Source organism: Dermacentor albipictus, unplaced genomic scaffold (genome assembly GCF_038994185.2).
Source record: "Dermacentor albipictus isolate Rhodes 1998 colony unplaced genomic scaffold, USDA_Dalb.pri_finalv2 scaffold_17, whole genome shotgun sequence".
NCBI lineage: Eukaryota > Metazoa > Arthropoda > Arachnida > Ixodida > Ixodidae > Dermacentor > Dermacentor albipictus.
In genome coordinates, this window is record NW_027225571.1 from 308101 (window position 1) to 326561 (window position 18461).

Here is an 18461-nt window from a genome sequence, read left to right on the forward strand (position 1 = left end):
TTTCTCGACCTGCGTAAGGCGTTAGACAGTAAATCGTGTTATAGTTCTGTGGAAACTTTGACTATGGTATACAGGGTACAGTAATGGACTGAATGAGAAGTTAACTTATCGCTGCCAGTTTCACATTGACACGTATGCTTGTATATCTCTATCGGGCGACCGCGTTTCACCGCGTACCACATGTTATCGCACAGCGCAGGACGTGCCTGAATGTATCGGAAGTTTCTCGAAAATTATCGATGGTTCTATCCGCTGTCTGTTTTTTACCGAGCCTTGTGTTATTTGCTTTCATCGCGTGCGACGAATGGTGAACTTTGTGGAAGAAACGCGCGTCGCAGCGATTAGTCTGGAACATTCGACGACTGATGTGTAAAAGCCGACGCGCTTGACCCGCTGAGCAGATTTTGACGATCGCCGAATGTGGTCGCCGTTGTCGCCGTTCTTTAGGTGTAGCCTCTTTTTGTGGGCACAGGTTCACCCAATAAAAGCTAGTTTCGTCTTCCACAGAATTGCTAGTGTTCTTTATACGTCGCCACCACATAACATCTGGTGGAGGTGCTTTGCGTTTATGTGCCGGACGCCCCCTACAAGCCGTGATCCAAGTCCGCACCGCACAGACAACTCCAACGTCGTCCTGGAACATCGAGCAAGCCGCCGGCTAAAGCAAATACCCCCGGAACACTGCCTTCTACCAGAGACGACCAAGAAGATCGTGGCCAAGACAGCCCCAATGGCAGCAGCAGCGTCCCCGATAGTTCTGCAGCAGATCCGAGAGCCTCCGACGTTCCGCGGTTCCACATTTGAGGATCCGGAAAGCTGGCTGAAGACGTATGAGAGCGTCGCTGCGTTTAACAGCTGTGACAGGGACGGAAAGCTGCGACATGTCTATTTCGCATTGGAAGACGCTTTCAGGACGTGCGTCCAGAATCGAGAAGCCACCTTAACGACGTGGGACCTGTTCCGAAGCGGCTTCCTGCAAACATTTACAAGCATCGAACGGAAAGAGCGAGCCCAAGCTCTACTAGAAACCAGAGCGCAGCTGCCCATTGAGATGATCGCGATCTTCACGGAGGAGATGACCCGTCTATTCCGGTGGTGAGCGAAGTTCGCGAAAAGTAATTGAGCCATATTGAACGTCGACGCCGTGTTGAAGGAAGCCTGCGACTTCAGTTGCTCAGGAGACAGAAAGGCTTGAGTGGTAGCATACCGCTGGGCGTATTTGGTAACCACAGCGATAGACACACACTTTGCGGAAGTAAACAGACGAAAGGGGCGTAGTGAGTTGGCCGCCCCTTTTCGAGCTCTATAGCTTGAAAAATGAATGTGGCGAAGTATGACGCACCAAATAGTATATGCCAACCCAAATGAATCAGCGTGGTCATACTTGCGCGACATGCCATGGTGGCCTGCCACCAGGACATCATGAAGTTGCAGCGATGACAGTTTTCATTGGGTACTTTAGAATAAAAACGAGCACATCAGAGACGTCCGAGGGATGTTTCGACGGTATAAGAGCACATCGCTCTCCCCCCCCCCCCCACCCCCGCCCATATAACTAAATCATGAATATAAGCTTACGAATAAGGGCATCATAAGATCGAGCACTAGGGCGCTTGTTGATCTTGTTCAGGATGACGTCAGCGTTTCATTCAGCGTTTATTTCTGAGAAAATGAGTTGCAGTTACGTTTATTTGCATCACAATGGCGGGCGTAATCAGGGAAACATTGACAGCATTTCATTAGAGGGTGCCTGACTACTCTGTAGAGATTATGTTTAACAATGAAAACAAACACAGAAAGCTCTGCTTACATCGATTCGCACATACATGGGATCCGCATAATTTTGTGACTATCAATTTAGATGCTTCAGAATGGCGCTCATTAACACAATATTTCCATCCACAGGGAGCAAAAGCGGCTGTCATATCCACAGTAGAATTGACTTAAATGGCTTTAATCCCATTGACATTATATCGTCGCCAACATTCATGGGATTGGAGTCGTCAAAATGGGATACAGGTGACAGGGAAATCGGGAGGTTGATGAACGGCAAGAAGGCGGAAGCTTGCACAAGACCTCAGGGATATAAAATGACTTTTTGAGCAGCTTGGTCAGGGGGCCACGCAATGGTTTCCACGTCTAATAAAGATCCTCCGAAATATGAACAGAGGCCAACAAAAATGCGGGCATTTTGGGAAAGGTGAAACCGCTGGAAATTTCAGGACAGCATTAGTCTAAATATAAAAGATGACTTAAAAATAAGAAACCATAACGTTGACAGGGTGGCCAAATTTTGGCACAAATAAATTGGCTGTTGAAGCAGCTCAGCTGAAACGCAATGGTGCGAAATAAGGCGAGAATGTCGGCAAGAGTTGAACAAAGGTCAAGTAGGTCCTGTGGCCGACGCCAGCGCTCGGCAGCTGTCTAGCGACTGCATGTGTTAGCGAGATGCCTGGTCGTCAGTCGTTACAGTATGATTCGGGTACTGAACTCGGTACTGAACTCGGTAGACATAGTGCGACACTTTCAGATGTGTGAATGGAGACCCCGGACTAGCACACCTTGGGCCTTCCCACAACGATATCCTAGCTACAACACGTGTATCGAGCAGTGCAACCAGTGCACTATAACTACTGTAGCTAAAACAGGTGCTGAGCTGAAGCAGTGTCCTCGACAACGTTGACGCTCCACCTAGACAGTGCGCGCTAACTGTGTGCCCACTGTACAGTTCAGCTGATCATGCGCACAGCATAGTGAGCCAGTAGGGTGACAGCGAAGAACCGCAGGACCATTGCCTACGCAACACGCCGCACGCGTTGCCGAATTTAAACAAGCGTCGTCTGCCCTCGTATTACTTTACCAAGGAACGTGGGCTGAACCTGCGGTTGAACCGGTTCGGTCTCAAAATAGCAGAAACAATATTGGCTCGGTTAATTAAATCAACCCCAGGAAGGTTAGCGCAACATTCTGTGATGATGTTTAAGGGTATCCCCTTTGAAACAGGGCAGGGAGAAATAGTCACCTAGCCTGCTTGACTTAATCACGTCCTACCATACATTTAACGCTATCTAGGCTAATGTCTACTTGATATCGATCTTAACTTACATGCTGAAAACCTCTCTCACAATATTGTACTATTACCTACGGTTGCAATGAATTCGGTTCTATCAATCTTTTTCCTACCTTTTTTTTCACCGATACGCTAATCGTCTCTCAATTATCTTGACTGCTAACCAGTTATTCAGTCCACCTCCTACGAATCTCAACGCTTCTGGTAGGTGGACACTCCCTACGGGTCTCACTGGGTGAATACCTTGGCGTTCCATTACGATGTGCCGAATCGTTTCCGGGCTGCAGCCCACACACATGCCTCATCATGTGGCGCATATTTTTTCCGGTATGCCTTTGTCCTCAGGCAGCCAGCTTAGGCCTCAAACAGCGAGGCACTCCACTTTGCGTTATCATACCGACTTTGCATCCAGATTTCTTTCTTGTCGCTCTTCGAAATCTACACGGTCTTTTGTTGCGATAACATTCACATCGAGCCTCCAGGCGCATTTCTGCCGTCGCCGTGATGTTCCGTATAAAGTCTAACGGCGATAACACCGTCGCCGCGCGCCGTATTCTGTATGTGCGAGTGAAAGCAAGTGAGGGGGAGCCGACGATCGTGGATCAACCAGGCGCGCGCAAGGGAGAAAGGCGGAGGGCGCCGTCTTCCGTCGCGCGAAACGCCGTCGAGAGATGAAAGGGAGGGAGGGTGGGCGGCGTTGGGCTCTCCGGCACCAACTGCGTATTTAGCGAGCGGGCGCAAAGGGAACTGACGGTCGCGGCTCAATCACAGAACACCTATACAAATTTAGAGAAGGCAAACTGTACCTTCCACAGTGCTACGGAAATAAGCGTAGCGGTGGCGTCGTGAACTAAAGTATGTGACCACGGGTGGCGCTGTACAACAGGAAACGGAAACGGGGTTTTGCGCAGTTTACCAGGTGTTCTGTGGCTTTACTGGGTTTCTAGCTGGTGCGCCTCGATCGTGCTCCCGCCAGTTTAGTTGCTGTGTGGCAAACGTAGCGCCTATATATTTATGTAGGCGCTACGTTTGCCACACAGCAACCAAACTGGCGGGAGCATGATCGAGGCGCAGCAGAATACATGTAGCGCTGAGTCATGTCGAGTTAAGGCACACTCTGAACTGACTTTTAAGGGCATCCCGAGCGGTTTTTTGTTCATTACGCCGCCGTTACCCGAGTTGTGCCGCCGCGCGCCAGCTGTTGCATTTCGTGTAGGGCTACTGACAGAATGCGCTTTCCAGGTGGCACGATGGCCTCGACTGGAATAAACGCACATGACACCAAAGATTGAGTAAGGCTGAAAATATTTTATTTGCATTTTACAAGTACAAACAGAAAGCACACGTCTACGCATCCACACAAACGCGGTTACATAGTCAAGAACGTAATCAAGAAATGGCTCATTAATAAGGGTAGCACAAACGCACAAGAAAGAAGACCTAAGCTACAAAACGTACGGTCGGCTGCTAAGTATAATAATTTCCCTGTCACCGCGTGTCACTTTTATACAGCATCTTTACAGCACTACCAGGTCGGGTAGTTTGGCCGAAAGAACGCAACAGCTTAGGGCCGTCATCTGCCTCTTCCTTACGGGTGTCATAATTATCCTAATGTCCGCATCAACGTCGTGCAAGTCCGCATACAGGTATCTGTATCTGAACCATATGTGCCAGCTTATACACGTGTAGTGAAATTATGATAACCACTGCGTCTTATCAAACGTATTGGTTTTGCGAATGCGCGTTACAGCTGACGGAACGACATACTGTAACTGAAGCACAAGAGAACAAGGACAAAAGGAGGATACAACACTTGAAGAAATGAAGAATTAGTAGGCGTACAGCAAACAAGCGATGACGGAGAACACACAATGATGCATCGGGTGTTCTGTGACATCGGTTTGCGTACTTACGGTGTTATGGAGATCAACGGCATAAAAACGTACCTTCAAGCGTACTCCCTCAACCTCCGCCGCATTCATTACGATAATCAACGCCTAAACAAAATGAGGCACTATTTTTTGCCAAGAGTAGACCTCTCTACAGCAAGTCTATGTAATGACTCGCAGACGAAATCAGCATGCTTTCGAAAATGTTTTACCGGTTTTACCGCCGCAGTATTCGAACGCCAACGGCCAGGAAACACATCGATACCAATAGGCTGTCGGCTGTCGGTGGTTAATCAAGTACAAAAACCTTGACGCTATGACTAAACAGCAGCTTCAACAATCAAATTTTAAAAAATCAACTGCCTACTTGCCTGAAGTAACAAAACGTCCTTAGACGCCTCGATTGTTTATGTCAATGGTTTGTGTAAAGTAAAAAATTCAGCATGTTTAGCGCCCCTAGCAGAGAAAGCACAAATTAAAGTATTCGACCAAATTACAGTAGCTCCACTTGCGCGCTTACGCTGAAACGCGCCTCGATTGATTTTTCGCCCTCTGTGGCCATTTGTTGAACTTGAGAGTGTACGGGGCCTGGCTCAATCTCGCACGTGAAACGGAGGAAGGTTGGGAGGCAGGGGGCGAGGCAGAGGGGGCCGGCTTCACTCCGCCAGCAAGTGCGTACACTGCGTGGCGGCGCGCGCTCGCGCGCCGTATCTCTAAAGGCTCAACCAGACGTACGTGTTCCAATGCGTCCGCACACGCCACGCTGACGACGTCGCGTCGCGCCCGACAGAGGAAGAGGGCGCGCACGTAAACGATGCACGAGTTGCCGCGCGTAGCCGCGCGTCTCGTTGCGGCGGCGCAGTGTTGCTAGCTTGCCATGTTCAAGGTAGTCTAGCCTTCGCTTAACGGCCACGTTAAGCAATGTGTTACATATTGCAAGAAAACGCAATATTTTAGCTTACAATTTGTTTATATGTTTCAGAAACATATTTTACGACTCCTTGTGGGTCATTCAGCTCAACTGCGACTTAATATCAGTATTGGGAGCCCGGCGAAACCTGCAGCAGCATCGGCATAGCATCACTCGTGTGCTACGCGCCTCGCGTGTTGTGGTTGTACGGTTGTACGGTGTGTCAGACCTCGAACTGCGCTGCAAGCTTTCGACCTTTGTGCTAAGTGTTCAATCATGAGACCTTTGTCCAGAAAAAAGAAAGCGTTGCTTGTCATGAAAATGATGACGTTGCTGCTAATGCTGAAGAGAAGGCGACGTCGGTACCAGCGGCAACCGAGACGATGGTGGGTTCGGCCCGTGTTTGCAGCACGCAAGCAAGAAGGACTGTACTACACAGCAGTAAGTAACTTTGTTCTTTTTCCCTGTTAAGCAAACAAGCCTGGCAATTAGCTGCCGAATACACATGCACATGCTTGACACCGAAGTCGTTGCTGCAATGTCGGTCGGAATGATGAAAAATGGGTCCGTGATAGGCTCAGCGCCATACAGTTGTGTAATCTGGTTTTTTAGAGGAAATTTGGACGAGTACTAAGTGTAAACAACGTAGCATTATTCAGTAATCTTTGCTGGCACTTTCCGGTTCACAAATGCCCGCATTTTTGTGAACCAATCCCAGAAGAAACCAGCCTGCAAAATTAAGCACACCAAAGCCCTCGTTGAATGTGACGTCGGCGTTGTGTACAGTATTCCCCTCGCCTGTGGGAAATGCTATATCGGCCAAACCGGGCGCTGTCTGAATGAACGCTTGCTAGAGCATCGCAGGAATGCTACATCACTAAGTGGCGCTGGTCATTTAGCCGACCACATACGCCGTTGCTCGCACAAGCCAGCATGCGAGGCTTTTTTCGAACGAACACGCGTGTTGCGCAGATATAGCGATCAGAAACACCGGGAAATATTTGAAGCGTGTTGTATCTCCAGTGCAAACGAGAACTGTGTCAGTGCTCCTTCTGTTGCACTCGGGACAAAAGAAATTGATTATCTCAGGGCAAACGGATGTGTCGAATCAGCTAGGCAGGGCGGGATATGAACAAGATTGTACTGAGTGACGTAAATAGAAGAGAGAAAAAAAGAGGGAAAAGTTTCTCTTTTTATTTTTGTTTTGACACCTGTGATGACCTTTGCCTAGACCAAGGAAATATTTTCGAGTGGTCCTGCGCAGTAGCAGTCCCCCACCCCCTCCCCCTGTGTACATAAAGCCCTGTTTCCAATGAATAAAACTCAGTTGAAGACCGGCGTTCGTGTTGTCTTTCTCGCCTCGTCCTTGTTCAAATGTGCGCTGGAACTATGTTTCACAATGCTAGTAACGTCTGCCTCTTCCAATAATCCAGCTCAAGGACAAGAATTCTTCTATCTTTCACAGACGATTTTTAAAAATTCTGGAACACTTAGAATGATCACCCCATACACAACTCAGCTATGCACCGCAATGTGCGTCGCTACACATGACTACATTTCCGCGAAGCCCGTGCACATAGCCTCTAATTAAAAGCTTCGATCCGTAGTAAATTTTGCTTTCTACACTGTGATCCATTGAATTGGAAGCATTGCGCTTTACCAGAGCAGAAACTCCCCTTTGTCGTGAAACCCTTGCCCCGTAAACTTTTGCGGTTGACTGTTCTGTTTAGAAATGATGCAGATGTTGTTAGAGGGCTGCAAGTATGACCGTCAACCTTTTTCTAGACGACATTGGCTCCTGCAGCCTCATTGTCTGCCCCGTAGAACTTTTAATTGGCGACTATCCAGTGCGAAACCATATATCTTTATTATGTCGGTATTTATCTTCATTGCCTTTCCTCTCTTCATGGTGCTCACTGGCACAATTTGTTATTTTTGCTTTGTTGATAAAGAAACTGCGAATTGCGAATTCACTGCCCTTGCATCCACTGAGTGGCTTGTAAAAGTGAGTACGCCTGTCACCACCATGCTTTTTCATGAATGGTAACTTAGAAAAGTGCTCACATTAATTTTTTTGCCTTAGCCCCTGCACAAAAAATTTCTCGAAACTGTTTATTCTGAATATGACTTGTAAGCAACTTTGCCGTATTCCCCTCAAATCATTCCCATGTATCATTCGAACTTTTGAGATCATATTTCAAAACAGCATCCCATATTTGCAGACATCAAATCAGCTGCTGTGTGGTGTAGTGTAGCACTGATGATTATGTGCAACTCTTTTAGGTACCCAGCAGAGCTGAGCGGGAGAAGATAGCCCAGAGCTTTTCGATGCGATGGCAGTTCCCGAACTGCCTAGGTGCTGTGGACGGCAAACATGTTGCCATTGTTAGCCCTCCTAACTCTGGCAGCGTCTACTTCAGCTACAAGGTAGCATTACCTTTGTTTACTTGCATTTAACCAGACGAGCACATTACTCAGATCACCTGGTAATATTGGTATTTGCACGGGTGGAGAGGCACTTTCAAATACTCAGTGCCAAAGCAGAACAAATTACTCATAAATTTCATTTATTAAAAAGTAATGGTTCAGCAGAATCCTGTTAAGCTTTTGGCCTTATTTTCTATTTTATTCCCCAAATTTTATTATGTTTTTGGCCTTATTTTCTATTTTATTCCCCAAATTTTATTATGTTTACGTCGTACCCATAGCACCTCATGGCATTATAGCGGGGGGGGGGGCGAAGAGAACAAACATTACAAAGCATACAGGGTGGTAGCAAGCACGAACAGCAAGAACAAAAAAACGAATCGTACGCATATAACAGTGAACATCTGCACAATCAATCAAGAAAGGTGAGCATATTCTAGTGCGTTATTAAAAATCTACAAAAGCTTGCTATATGCCAATGGCTATAAACACAAATAAATCACAAGATATAATCTCATATATACAGTATGGATCACGAGGAGCAGCATGACTGCTCGATGCCTCAGAATTATTTGACAGGTGCAAAAAAGATTTTAAAAAGTGCGAAAAGATGTTAGCTGTGAGAGCTTAACAAGTTACTTCTCTAGAATTGATTCTTGGCATCAGGTGACTAAGGACGTTTAACAATTTCAAGTGCTTGTATTAGTGCTTGTGCCAGAGACCATTTATCAACTGTGATTACTTTCAAGTCGCTCAATAAACTTTCCATTACCTTGCACATGCCATAACCGTTTACTGGCATGCAGACAACAATCACAAAGACAGGAGAATGAATGCACTTGAGGTGAGATGTTTTTACTTCCTCAGTCATGCATTACGATGAAATTTTACACAAACTGTTCTACCGGGATTCTAGGCTTCACAATATGGGCAGCTGCTTTTGCACTTCAATGAGATATACCGATATTGTGCTTATTCAGACTGGTGCAGCTGTCACAATTATTGCACTTGTATTGATTGCGTGCTTTGTGCTAATAATTGCAGGGCACATTCTCTGTGGTCCTAATGGCTGTGGTCGACAGTGACTGCAAGTACACCCTCATCGATGTGGGAGCAGAGGGTCGCCTCGGTGATGGTAGCACATTCAAAAACTCAGAGTTTGGACGTGCCCTCACTCAAGGAGCCTTGGATATACCATCATTGAATTGGCTTCCTGGCTCTGCAACAAATGCACCATATGCCTTCATAGGCGACGAGGCTTTTCAGCTGAGAGACGATTTTCTTCGTCCTTATCCAGCCAGGCAGCTTGATGATGAAAGACGGGTCTTCAACTATAGGCTAAGCCGAGCAAGGTATGTGGCATTCAATCCCTCATGTCACTATTACATGTAGCAGGCAAAGTAAGCAACATACAAGACCGATTATCTTAGTTTGTGGAGACCACCCTTGCAGTTATTACAGTAATAAACTCTAAAAATTATGGAAGGTTTTCTTGCATTCCACTGTATTCATTATAATTTTGCAGGATTTGAGAGACAGTAGAAAGATAACTGAAACTTGTGCTAGTAGGCATAATTTTATCATCCACAATTGTCCGGAAGCAAGCAAACATTACGGTCCTGCCGCTTCATGTCGCGGTCGAATGCCACCATGCACTCTGTGAAAATAGCTCGGGTCATCCATGACTTGTTCGCCTTGTACTGCACAGGTAGGCTATGGGATCCATTGAAACAGCGCGGATGGGCACTTTTTCCGAGGACTAATGGCGGACGCTTGTCAGAGCTATCCATGTTTGTGCAAAGCAGCCCTGTCACACATTTTTTTGCTGTGTTCGCTGCCGTGACAGCGTTGCCCCTTGATGTCGAGCGTCCTGGCCGGCAACATCTCGTAGAATAACCCGGTCTCATCGGCGTTGTCGATGTCTGCCGGCACGAAGTTGCTTAAGATGCCAGCCACGTTGCTCACCTTCCAAGCAGTTGCTCCCAAGCCGTAAGCGGAAGAATCGCAAGTAAGTCCGAGTGGCTTTGTGACGTCTTAGAAGGCTAATACTTCACTGTTGAGAATCATTTACTTAGTTGTTTCGAAGGCCTTCTTGCACTGTTGCATCCATTTAAACTTGTGATCTTTTTGAAGAAGCTGATAAAGAGGGGCTACCACAGTTGCCAAATGCCGCAAAAACTTGCCATAGAAGTTTAGAAGACCCAAGTAAGCCCTCACTTTGATGTTGCTGGGCACTGGGGCATCTCGTACTGCTTTTACCTTTTCAGCGGTGGGATCGATGCCCTTTTTCAAAACCTTGTGGCCTTGGTAGACTACTGAATCACGAAAAAACTTGCATTTTTCCTCTTTCAGCGTTATGTTGTGCTCGCCAAGTCTCTTGAGAACGCTTGTGGTAGTTGTGTAGAGATCTTCTGCGCTGTTACTGTTGATGATGATGTCGTCTATATAGCACCCGACATTAGGAATTCCTTGTAGAACTCGATCCATCATGTCCTGAAATATAGCTGGTGTGCTCGCAATTCCAAATGGAGGCCTTTGAATTTTGTACAAGCCTTGATGTATATTTATCGTGAGCAGTGGCTTAGAATCTTCACTAAGAGGCACTTGCTGGTACGCAGAGGACAAATCCAGCACACAACATACCTTACCACCGGCTAGCATCGAGTATAAACCTCAGGAAGCGGGAGCGGGTAACAATCGGTCTTTAGCACTTGATTGATTGTTACTTTGTAGTCACTGCAAATTCTGATTCCGCCACCACGCTTCGAAACCCGTACAATGGGAGTCACTCACTTGCTGGTGGTACCTTTTCTTAAGACGCCTTGACTTTCTAGCTTCCGAAGTTCTTCGCTGACTATTTCTTTAGTAGCCAAAGGCATAGACCTGGCTTTGCAAAACACAGGCGTACAGTTTGGTTCTGTGGATATTATGGCTTAGAAATTCGAAACTACTCCCGCCCGGTGTTGTGCGGAAAACTTCCAGAAATATTTCGCGCAGAATATTGACACCAGCATTTTCTGTGACACCACTGACGGTTTTCCAGTCAAGTTGCAACTTTTCTAGCCAATCCTGCCCTAGAAGTGTAGGCATAGCCTTACCCTGGTCCTCTGCTATATGCAATGGAAGCTCAGTTATGCAGCCATTATGCTCAACGGTTACGGTCGCCTTCCCTTGCAGCTTTACAGGCTCACCTGTATATGTTTTCAAAACTGACCTTTGCTTGCATTTAGTCCGCGGAAACCATTGTCTGAAAACACTTTCAGGCATCAACGTGACAGCTGCACCCGTATCCAAAAGCATAGAAACTGGCTTCCCTTCAATCTGCACGGAAACTTTGTAGCCCCGTTTTCCATCTCATGCGCATAGTAACACGTGAAATGTCTCGGAATCATCCGCTTGTTCATCCGTCGCTTCAACATAGTTCGCTGGACGACTTTTTAGCTCTCGGCGGATCGTTTGCAGGTGCCCAGTCTTTGCACATGAACGGCACTTCGCGTTTCGGTACCAGCACCTGTCTGAATTGTGCCCTTTCCCGCAGCTTTAACAAACTGTCTGCTTGTGCCGCCTTCTTTTTTTACACCCCAACGGCCTGGCTTTCGTTTCCCCTTTCCCTCGTTTACCACATTTATGTCAGTCGAGCGTTCAGCCTGGCAATGCAGCTCATTTGTTTGACTTGCAGCAAGTTATTTTTCGAGCGCAATCTTTCATGCCTTTTCAAAGGTTAAGTCTTCTGTTGCGAACAATATCCTTCGAGTGTCTTGGTCGCGTAATCCTGCCACTAGTCGATCCCTCAAGGCATCATTCAGAAACGCCTTGAACTCTAAATTACGCGCCAGACGTGTAAGCTCCGTCATGAAGTCTTCGAAGCATTCTCCTTCCTGCTGCGTGTGCTTGTTGAACTTGCAATGCTCGACTATTACTGAATAATCGGGGCTGAAGTGTTGTTCTAGTACACTATTTCCGAGAAGGTCTTGTCAGTAGGGCTGTCAGGAACTAAAATTTTCTTCAGCTCTCTGTGCACTGTGCTGCCTATTACGCTCAAGAACAACCTCAACTTCTTTGTCTCCTGAACCTCGTTAAGTGCCACAAATTTTCAAACCTCTCGAAATACGACTTGATATCCTCGCTTCTTGGGTTAACTCTGGCATGCTTCCGAAACGTTACGAAGCTACAGGGATTGCCATTTTTAAATGTTTGCCTTCTGATGGTGGCCCAGCCGTCCGTTGCGCCGCAACAGCTGCGCCGGTGCTTGGTTCAGAATCGTAGCATTATCCCATCTTTGTCACCAATTGTTCTGTTGTGGCCAAGGAAAGACCACGACGCAGGAAGCCAGGGCAGGAACGAATGTGCTTTATTCAAGAGCACCTCTGCTTCTATAGCATTGACAGTCCTACTTCATAGGCGTGTGCTGAACTGATAACTGATACCACAATGGTGAAACTACAATCACGGGATTTCTTCAAGTGAATCAGTTCTCTTTTGCCAATAACAATTGTTTCGGTTTCGATTTTGACCGTTAAAATTTCGTTGAACTGGAAACGCTCCCCAAAAATGACTCATTGTGCAGAGAAACTTAGGGCAATAATTTCTATGAAATACTGACGGGGAATTAAGAATTATTCGTTGTAGCGGTATTCGTTGTGGCGGGATTCAACTGTATTTGTATTCTTTAAAATTGGCATTCAAGGTGTTTCAATTTTACCCCAGGCGCTGTGCAGAGAACGCATTTGGGATAACGGCGGCCAGATGGAGAATTCTGCTACGTACCATCCACTTGAAACCGAAGAATGTGGACTTCGTTATCAAGGCTGCTTGTATTCTGCACAATTTTCTCACTGTCCACAACCCACAGTCACACAAGTTCACCGATACAGAGGACAGCTTTGGTAACCTCGTCGCAGGACAGTGGCGACAAGGTGTCCAACAAGCATCAGGAAACAACTCGGAACCCCACTTCTTCCCGATAAAGGCAACACATTGCAGGAACTACCTTGGTAATGCGGCAGCTGCCAGGAATCTTTTCGCAGCATAATTTTGTAGCAGTGCTGGGGAGGTTCCTTGGCAATGGAATCTCCCTGGGGTGTCCAAAGAAGCAGTTGTCAAGCGGCTACGGGAGCAGACACATCTAACAATTCAGTGATGGTGAGCTATGAAAGTTACAAGGCTAAAGCCTCATGTCACAGTTTATGGGTTCACAGTAAAGAAATCTATTCGTTACATTTACATCCCACCTGCAGGCTCTGTTGTGTTAAGCTTTAAAAAAAAGCTAGTGACCCTTCACTTGTCTTGTCACGTAACAACAATGCTTCTGTGTGTTGCGTACACCTCCTTTAAAGCTGGGCACCTAGTACTTCCAGGTCATGAACAGCATGTGCATTATCAATGTAACGTTGCAATCTTGATGGGAATATGCAAGCAGGATAGGCTGATTGTCTGGGGATAATATTTGCCACAAAGGTTGTACATATCTTTAGAGTGACAGAAATAACACGGGAATCTATTACAAAGAATAGAACAGAAATTAAACATTTGTATGGATCCACTTGGACATGGTGATGTTGAAGTAATTCTGAAAAGCATATTTTATCCTCTAAGCAAATGGTATGGTGATAAACATGAGCAGGTGTATGCATATCTCCAGTACACTGCTAAGAATGTATAACTGATGTCCAATCGTTTTCCTACTACAGTCTCCTCACGTCCTCTTGCCTTTGTGCTGAAAATCGCTGCCACAGTGCATCATTGCTAAATGAGAATCATCATCATCATCAGCCATTTGTTATGTCCACTACAGGACGAACCCCTCTCTCGGCATCCTCAATTACTCCTGTCTTGTGCTAGCTGATTTCAGGCTTTGTATTCACATTTCCTAACATCATCACACCCCTAATTTTCTGTCATCCTTGACTGTGTTCCCCTTGGCACGCACTCTGTAACTTTCATAGACTGCTGGCTGTATGTTCTACACATTGCATAGCCCGCCCAGCTCCAATTCTTCCTTTAATGTCAACTCGTATAGCGACCCCACCGCCTGCCTTCCTCTTAACATTAGACCTAACTTTTCGTTCCATCGCTCTTTGTACGGTCCTTCACATCAACTCACGCTGGTTTATGAGCCTCCAAGTTTGTATCCCTTGTATTAGTACCACTAGTATTCAATGTTTTCACACTTTTGTTTCATTGGTAGCAGTAACCTGGCAGTCATGATTTGGTAATGCCTGCCATATGGGCCTTAACGCATTTTTATTCTTCTGTAACTTTTCATGATCAGCTTCTTCAGGTATTCTTGCAAACATTCTAGAAGCTCACTGCCAATCATGAAATGGAAATAACTTATTCTGTTTCTATAGTTAAAGGAACTACCCGTCATGGTGGTGGAGTGGCTTTTGCGTTGCTCTGCTAAGCCTAAAGTGCGTGAGATTGCCTCTCGGCTGCAAAATGCAAAACCGGTGCACTATTCACTGGGTGGCCATTAAGGAACCCCAGGTGCTCAAAATTAACCTGGAGCCTAGGCATAGCATAGGCAATTCGTTTTGAGAGAGATATGCTTAAATTCAATAAGCGCTCGCACCTGACATCAAAGCTCCTGCTTTCAGTGGCCTTTCATTTTGCATTGACTCTAAATGGCTGGACAAGGTATACTTATATTAGAACCTGTGATCAATCATGGTGAATTATTTGTTTTGTTACTTATATGCAGGAAAACCAGTATATACATACAGAAACATTGCTTATTGTCCTTCAAAACAATTGCCTCCCACGGTACTTCACTTTTAAGAATGCTTATATAGATATCCCACACTTTGGGCTGTGTCTGTACAACATATCCGCTTAACAGTGAGGGGAAGATTTAACTGAGGAAAATCAGCGAATGTAGCCTGAAGCAAGTCCGCTAGCCTGCTATCTGTTAAGGGGGAACGATATGTGCGCATGCCAGCAAATACATTGAAAACTTCTGATAAAATACTACTTGCTCTTAGCATGGCTGTCAATGCTTAAATGTAATTGTAGCGTTGTAGACACATTGGTTAATCCTTCTTTCATAGGAATCACTCATAACGTGAAAGTGAAACATGCCTTACGACATTTGCCCATGAACTTCACTGCCTTTCTGCTGCACTTAACAGCATTGTTAATTGGCGCCATTCAAGGCGAAGCAGTAGGCGGCAATCGAACGTTAAAGGGAATCCACGCGACGAAACTGCGTTGTTACCGCAGACAGTATGAGCACAACGCTGAGAGAATATCAAAATAGTGCCATCTCCTGGGGTGCTAGAAAACGAGCCTTGTCTTTTCAAGACATTTCTGTGATGCTCGTACATGCTAGAATTCTTGGTGAAGACCAGTAAAGCATTTTTTATGTTAAGAAAAGTGCAACAGACCCTTCATCACTCTGAATGTTTCTTTATTAGTTGCGGCAACTCAATCTGAAAGTCGAGTTGCCGTTCCTCTGGCCCAATTTCCTCAAGAATTTTCCTATGTTGAGGGCCATATGATAGTACTCGTCCTCTAAAGGGCAAGCCTGGAGGGTCTTGGACAGTTCACCCATTTCAGTCACAAGGGCGTCTTCACTTGGCCTTCTCTTCTTTTTTTTTTGCAGTCTTTGGCTAGCGGCTCCCTGCTGACTTGGGGCAGCCGCTCCTTGTGCTGCTGACATCAAGGCTGGTGCCGTAGACGTCGAAGCTGATGTCATAGATGACGTCGAGGCTGACGAGACCTGGGACGCTGACACCAAGCCTGACAGATCAGAAAAATCTGATTGTTCATCCAAGTCCTGGTCTTCAAACTGGGCAATGCCCATTAAAAGTTTTTCTGCACTACTGTGCTGCTGGTTCGCACCGAGTGGCTCACTTGTGTCCAGCTGCTGGCTCTCCTCTCTCGGGCTTGCAGGCACTACATAATTGCCTGAAGTGCTGCACATCAGAAAAAGTGCATGTTTTCTATGTTGTGACGTTTTGTATCATTGCAATAAAACAAAGCGAAACCATTTCAGTGTTTTTCTTGCTCTTCATTATTGTTATAGCCTCACACACTGTAAAACTGTTATGAACAATACTAGCACTTTCATAATCTTAAAGTTGTCATTCACTAATGTGACCCGTATTACCATGCATTGTGCAAAAGAGAGAAATGCGAAAGAAAAATATAAGGTGCATCAAAATATTTTCGTGCATGTCAGTGTATCTGTAAAAGAAAATATATATTCCTTGTAAAGTGTCTAATCGCAGTAAAAATGCCATACTACAAGTAACTTATATATATAAGTCAGCAATTTGGCAAGCATACATGAAACATAGCCATGCACATCATATTCATGATTTAGGGTAATGACTACGATCGAAGCGGCACCACATGCTATAACATGGAGATGTGAAAACCCTTGCCATTAGTTGTTCACAAGTGGAATTGCACTGTGATAACTCCGAAAACTATATAATTCACAGCCTAGGCATGTGGTATTTACAATGAAGGCCACCTGTATATTACAGCTTGCTTGCATAAACGTTCAATTGCCAACTTTCCCCCTCATTTTGTTTACTTCGGTGAGCAGGCGTGGGTATCAGCATAGCCAAAAAATACGGATGTAGCAACACCGAGCACAAGCCCCTCCCCACCACTCCCCTACCCTGATTAATTGCCGGACCCTGTTCTCCTCGTAATTCCTGGCTGCACCACTGGTGCATACCCAAGCACAGGATGGCCCCCCTTCCTTTGTACGTGCCTCCACCTCAAAAACCACTTATTGCACACTGAAATTTGTTACATTTAAATGCCCATTGTCATCGTTCATAGCAGTAGGCTTAGCCAAGTATATCTCAAAATTATTAGCCGGTAAAAGGCTTACTATCTCGCTCTACGATGAGGTTAATTGCCCATTCGGAAGAAACAAGCACCTCATCTCACTGACATAGACGTAATCAAGGTGGGTTTCCTTTGGCCAGCAAAATGTTCGCAACAATAATAATGTCAATCTTACGGTCTCGTCACCATGGTGTCTTTTAAAAACAGCAACAGCTCAAAAAAGGGCCATGCTGTGTCGACCGACTCGACATCGTCGGCGACGGCGCCGCTCTTTTGTGTCTTTATGCGGCCGTTGAAGATGCGGCGAAACTTATCACGGAGCGATTTCCATCTCTTTTGCACCAACTCCAGTCCCACTGCACAGAGAAATGTAAGACTGCTTAATAAACGATTATTCACGTGGAAGCTGCAAAATCTCGTGCTTACCTTGGATGTTGATATCTGGCAGGACGGAGGCCGTCACTTCATTCCACAGTGCCGCTTTGAGGTTGCGGTCCTTATGTTGCTTACGAGATACCATCCACAATGGTTCGCGACATTGCACTTCGGCTATTGAAGTTTCATTATTAATGCAGCCATCACGGCTGAAAATTTCCGTACCTGCCATGAAGGACGATCTCAACGCGCACAGCCAACAAGGAGGTACTGAAGCAGCTTGCCCAGGCTTGCCTGAACGTCGCGCGAAGAGTCGTTCGGAAGTGACGTTGGCTCGCCGTGGTCATGTGAAGTGCGTCATGCTACTGACGCGAGCGGCAGCTTCCGGCGCGGGCACAAAAATCCTAGCGGTTGTAGGTCTCCACGCCACCGCGCGCCGATACGCGAAACAGCCTCCGCGCCTGACGCCGTACGCGCCCAGGCGTGGTGCGGCGCGTCCGGGCGCATTGGAACGCGTACGTCTGCTCATTCACACCGAAAGCGGAGCGTCTAAGCGGACAAGCGGATATTCAAAGCGGCGAGGCGGCGAGCGCCCGCGCCTGTTCAGACCAGCCGGGTTGTCTGGCTGCCCGTGCCGCCGGGAAGGTGGGGCATCTCGCAATTTCTTTAGCAATTTCAGGGACGTGCCGCCATCTCGCGGCACTTTGGGTTTGTACGCGCACTTTCGATATTTTTTTCGTCGTGGGATGGCGGCGCTCCCGTCCGCTATCTACTTCTGCAAAATGATGAGCTCAGACGAAGAAGACGAGATTGTTGGCATTTTACTCGCGACTTGTCAACTCGCTTTCCAAGATTTGTTACAGCGCAACACAAGACAAGGACAAAAGAAGGTAAAGCGACGACACGGCGCCGTGTCGTCGTTTTATACCTTCTTTTGTCCTTGTCTTTTGTTGCGCTGTAACAAACCTTACTACCGTATTTTCGCGAT

At 46.4% G+C, this 18461-nt stretch overlaps 1 protein-coding gene and 1 long non-coding RNA gene across 4 annotated transcripts; one reads left to right on the top strand and one right to left on the bottom strand.

Annotated features, from left to right (window-relative positions):
* Positions 1-6015: 6015 nt before the first annotated feature.
* Positions 6016-16033, top strand: LOC135901549 (uncharacterized). 3 transcript variants are annotated; one of them, XM_070529048.1, is made up of 5 exons: positions 6025-6310; positions 8153-8296; positions 9341-9648; positions 13004-13438; positions 15897-16033. In XM_070529048.1, exons 1-4 carry the CDS (start codon positions 6146-6148, stop codon positions 13326-13328), a joined length of 942 nt encoding a protein of 313 aa, XP_070385149.1. In that variant the 5' UTR covers positions 6025-6145; the 3' UTR covers positions 13329-13438; positions 15897-16033. The 3 variants fall into 3 exon arrangements, with proteins under 3 accessions (XP_070385151.1, XP_070385150.1, XP_070385149.1); XM_070529050.1 differs by lacking the exon at positions 13004-13438 and having other exon boundaries at positions 6016-6310; XM_070529049.1 differs by lacking the exon at positions 8153-8296 and having other exon boundaries at positions 6023-6310.
* A 58-nt stretch (positions 16034-16091) lies between these two features.
* LOC139051983 (uncharacterized) lies at positions 16092-18084 on the bottom strand. Its single transcript, XR_011509644.1, has 3 exons — positions 17525-18084; positions 17274-17454; positions 16092-16209 (listed from the first exon to the last, which is right to left on the bottom strand). It is a non-coding gene; the product is annotated as an uncharacterized lncRNA (long non-coding RNA).
* Between the last annotated feature and the right edge of the window lie 377 nt (positions 18085-18461).

What these genes read in the sequence shown, in the direction of transcription:
- LOC135901549 (XM_070529048.1), top strand. Translation starts at nt 6,146, where the DNA reads ATGAGACCTTTGTCCAGAAAAAAGAAAGCGTTGCTTGTCATGAAAATG. An exon ending in AAGGACTGTACTACACAGCA is followed by an intron (nt 6,311 to 8,152) that starts GTAAGTAACTTT and finishes CAACTCTTTTAG; the next exon opens with GTACCCAGCAGAGCTGAGCG. An exon ending in TATAGGCTAAGCCGAGCAAG is followed by an intron (nt 9,649 to 13,003) that starts GTATGTGGCATT and finishes ATTTTACCCCAG; the next exon opens with GCGCTGTGCAGAGAACGCAT.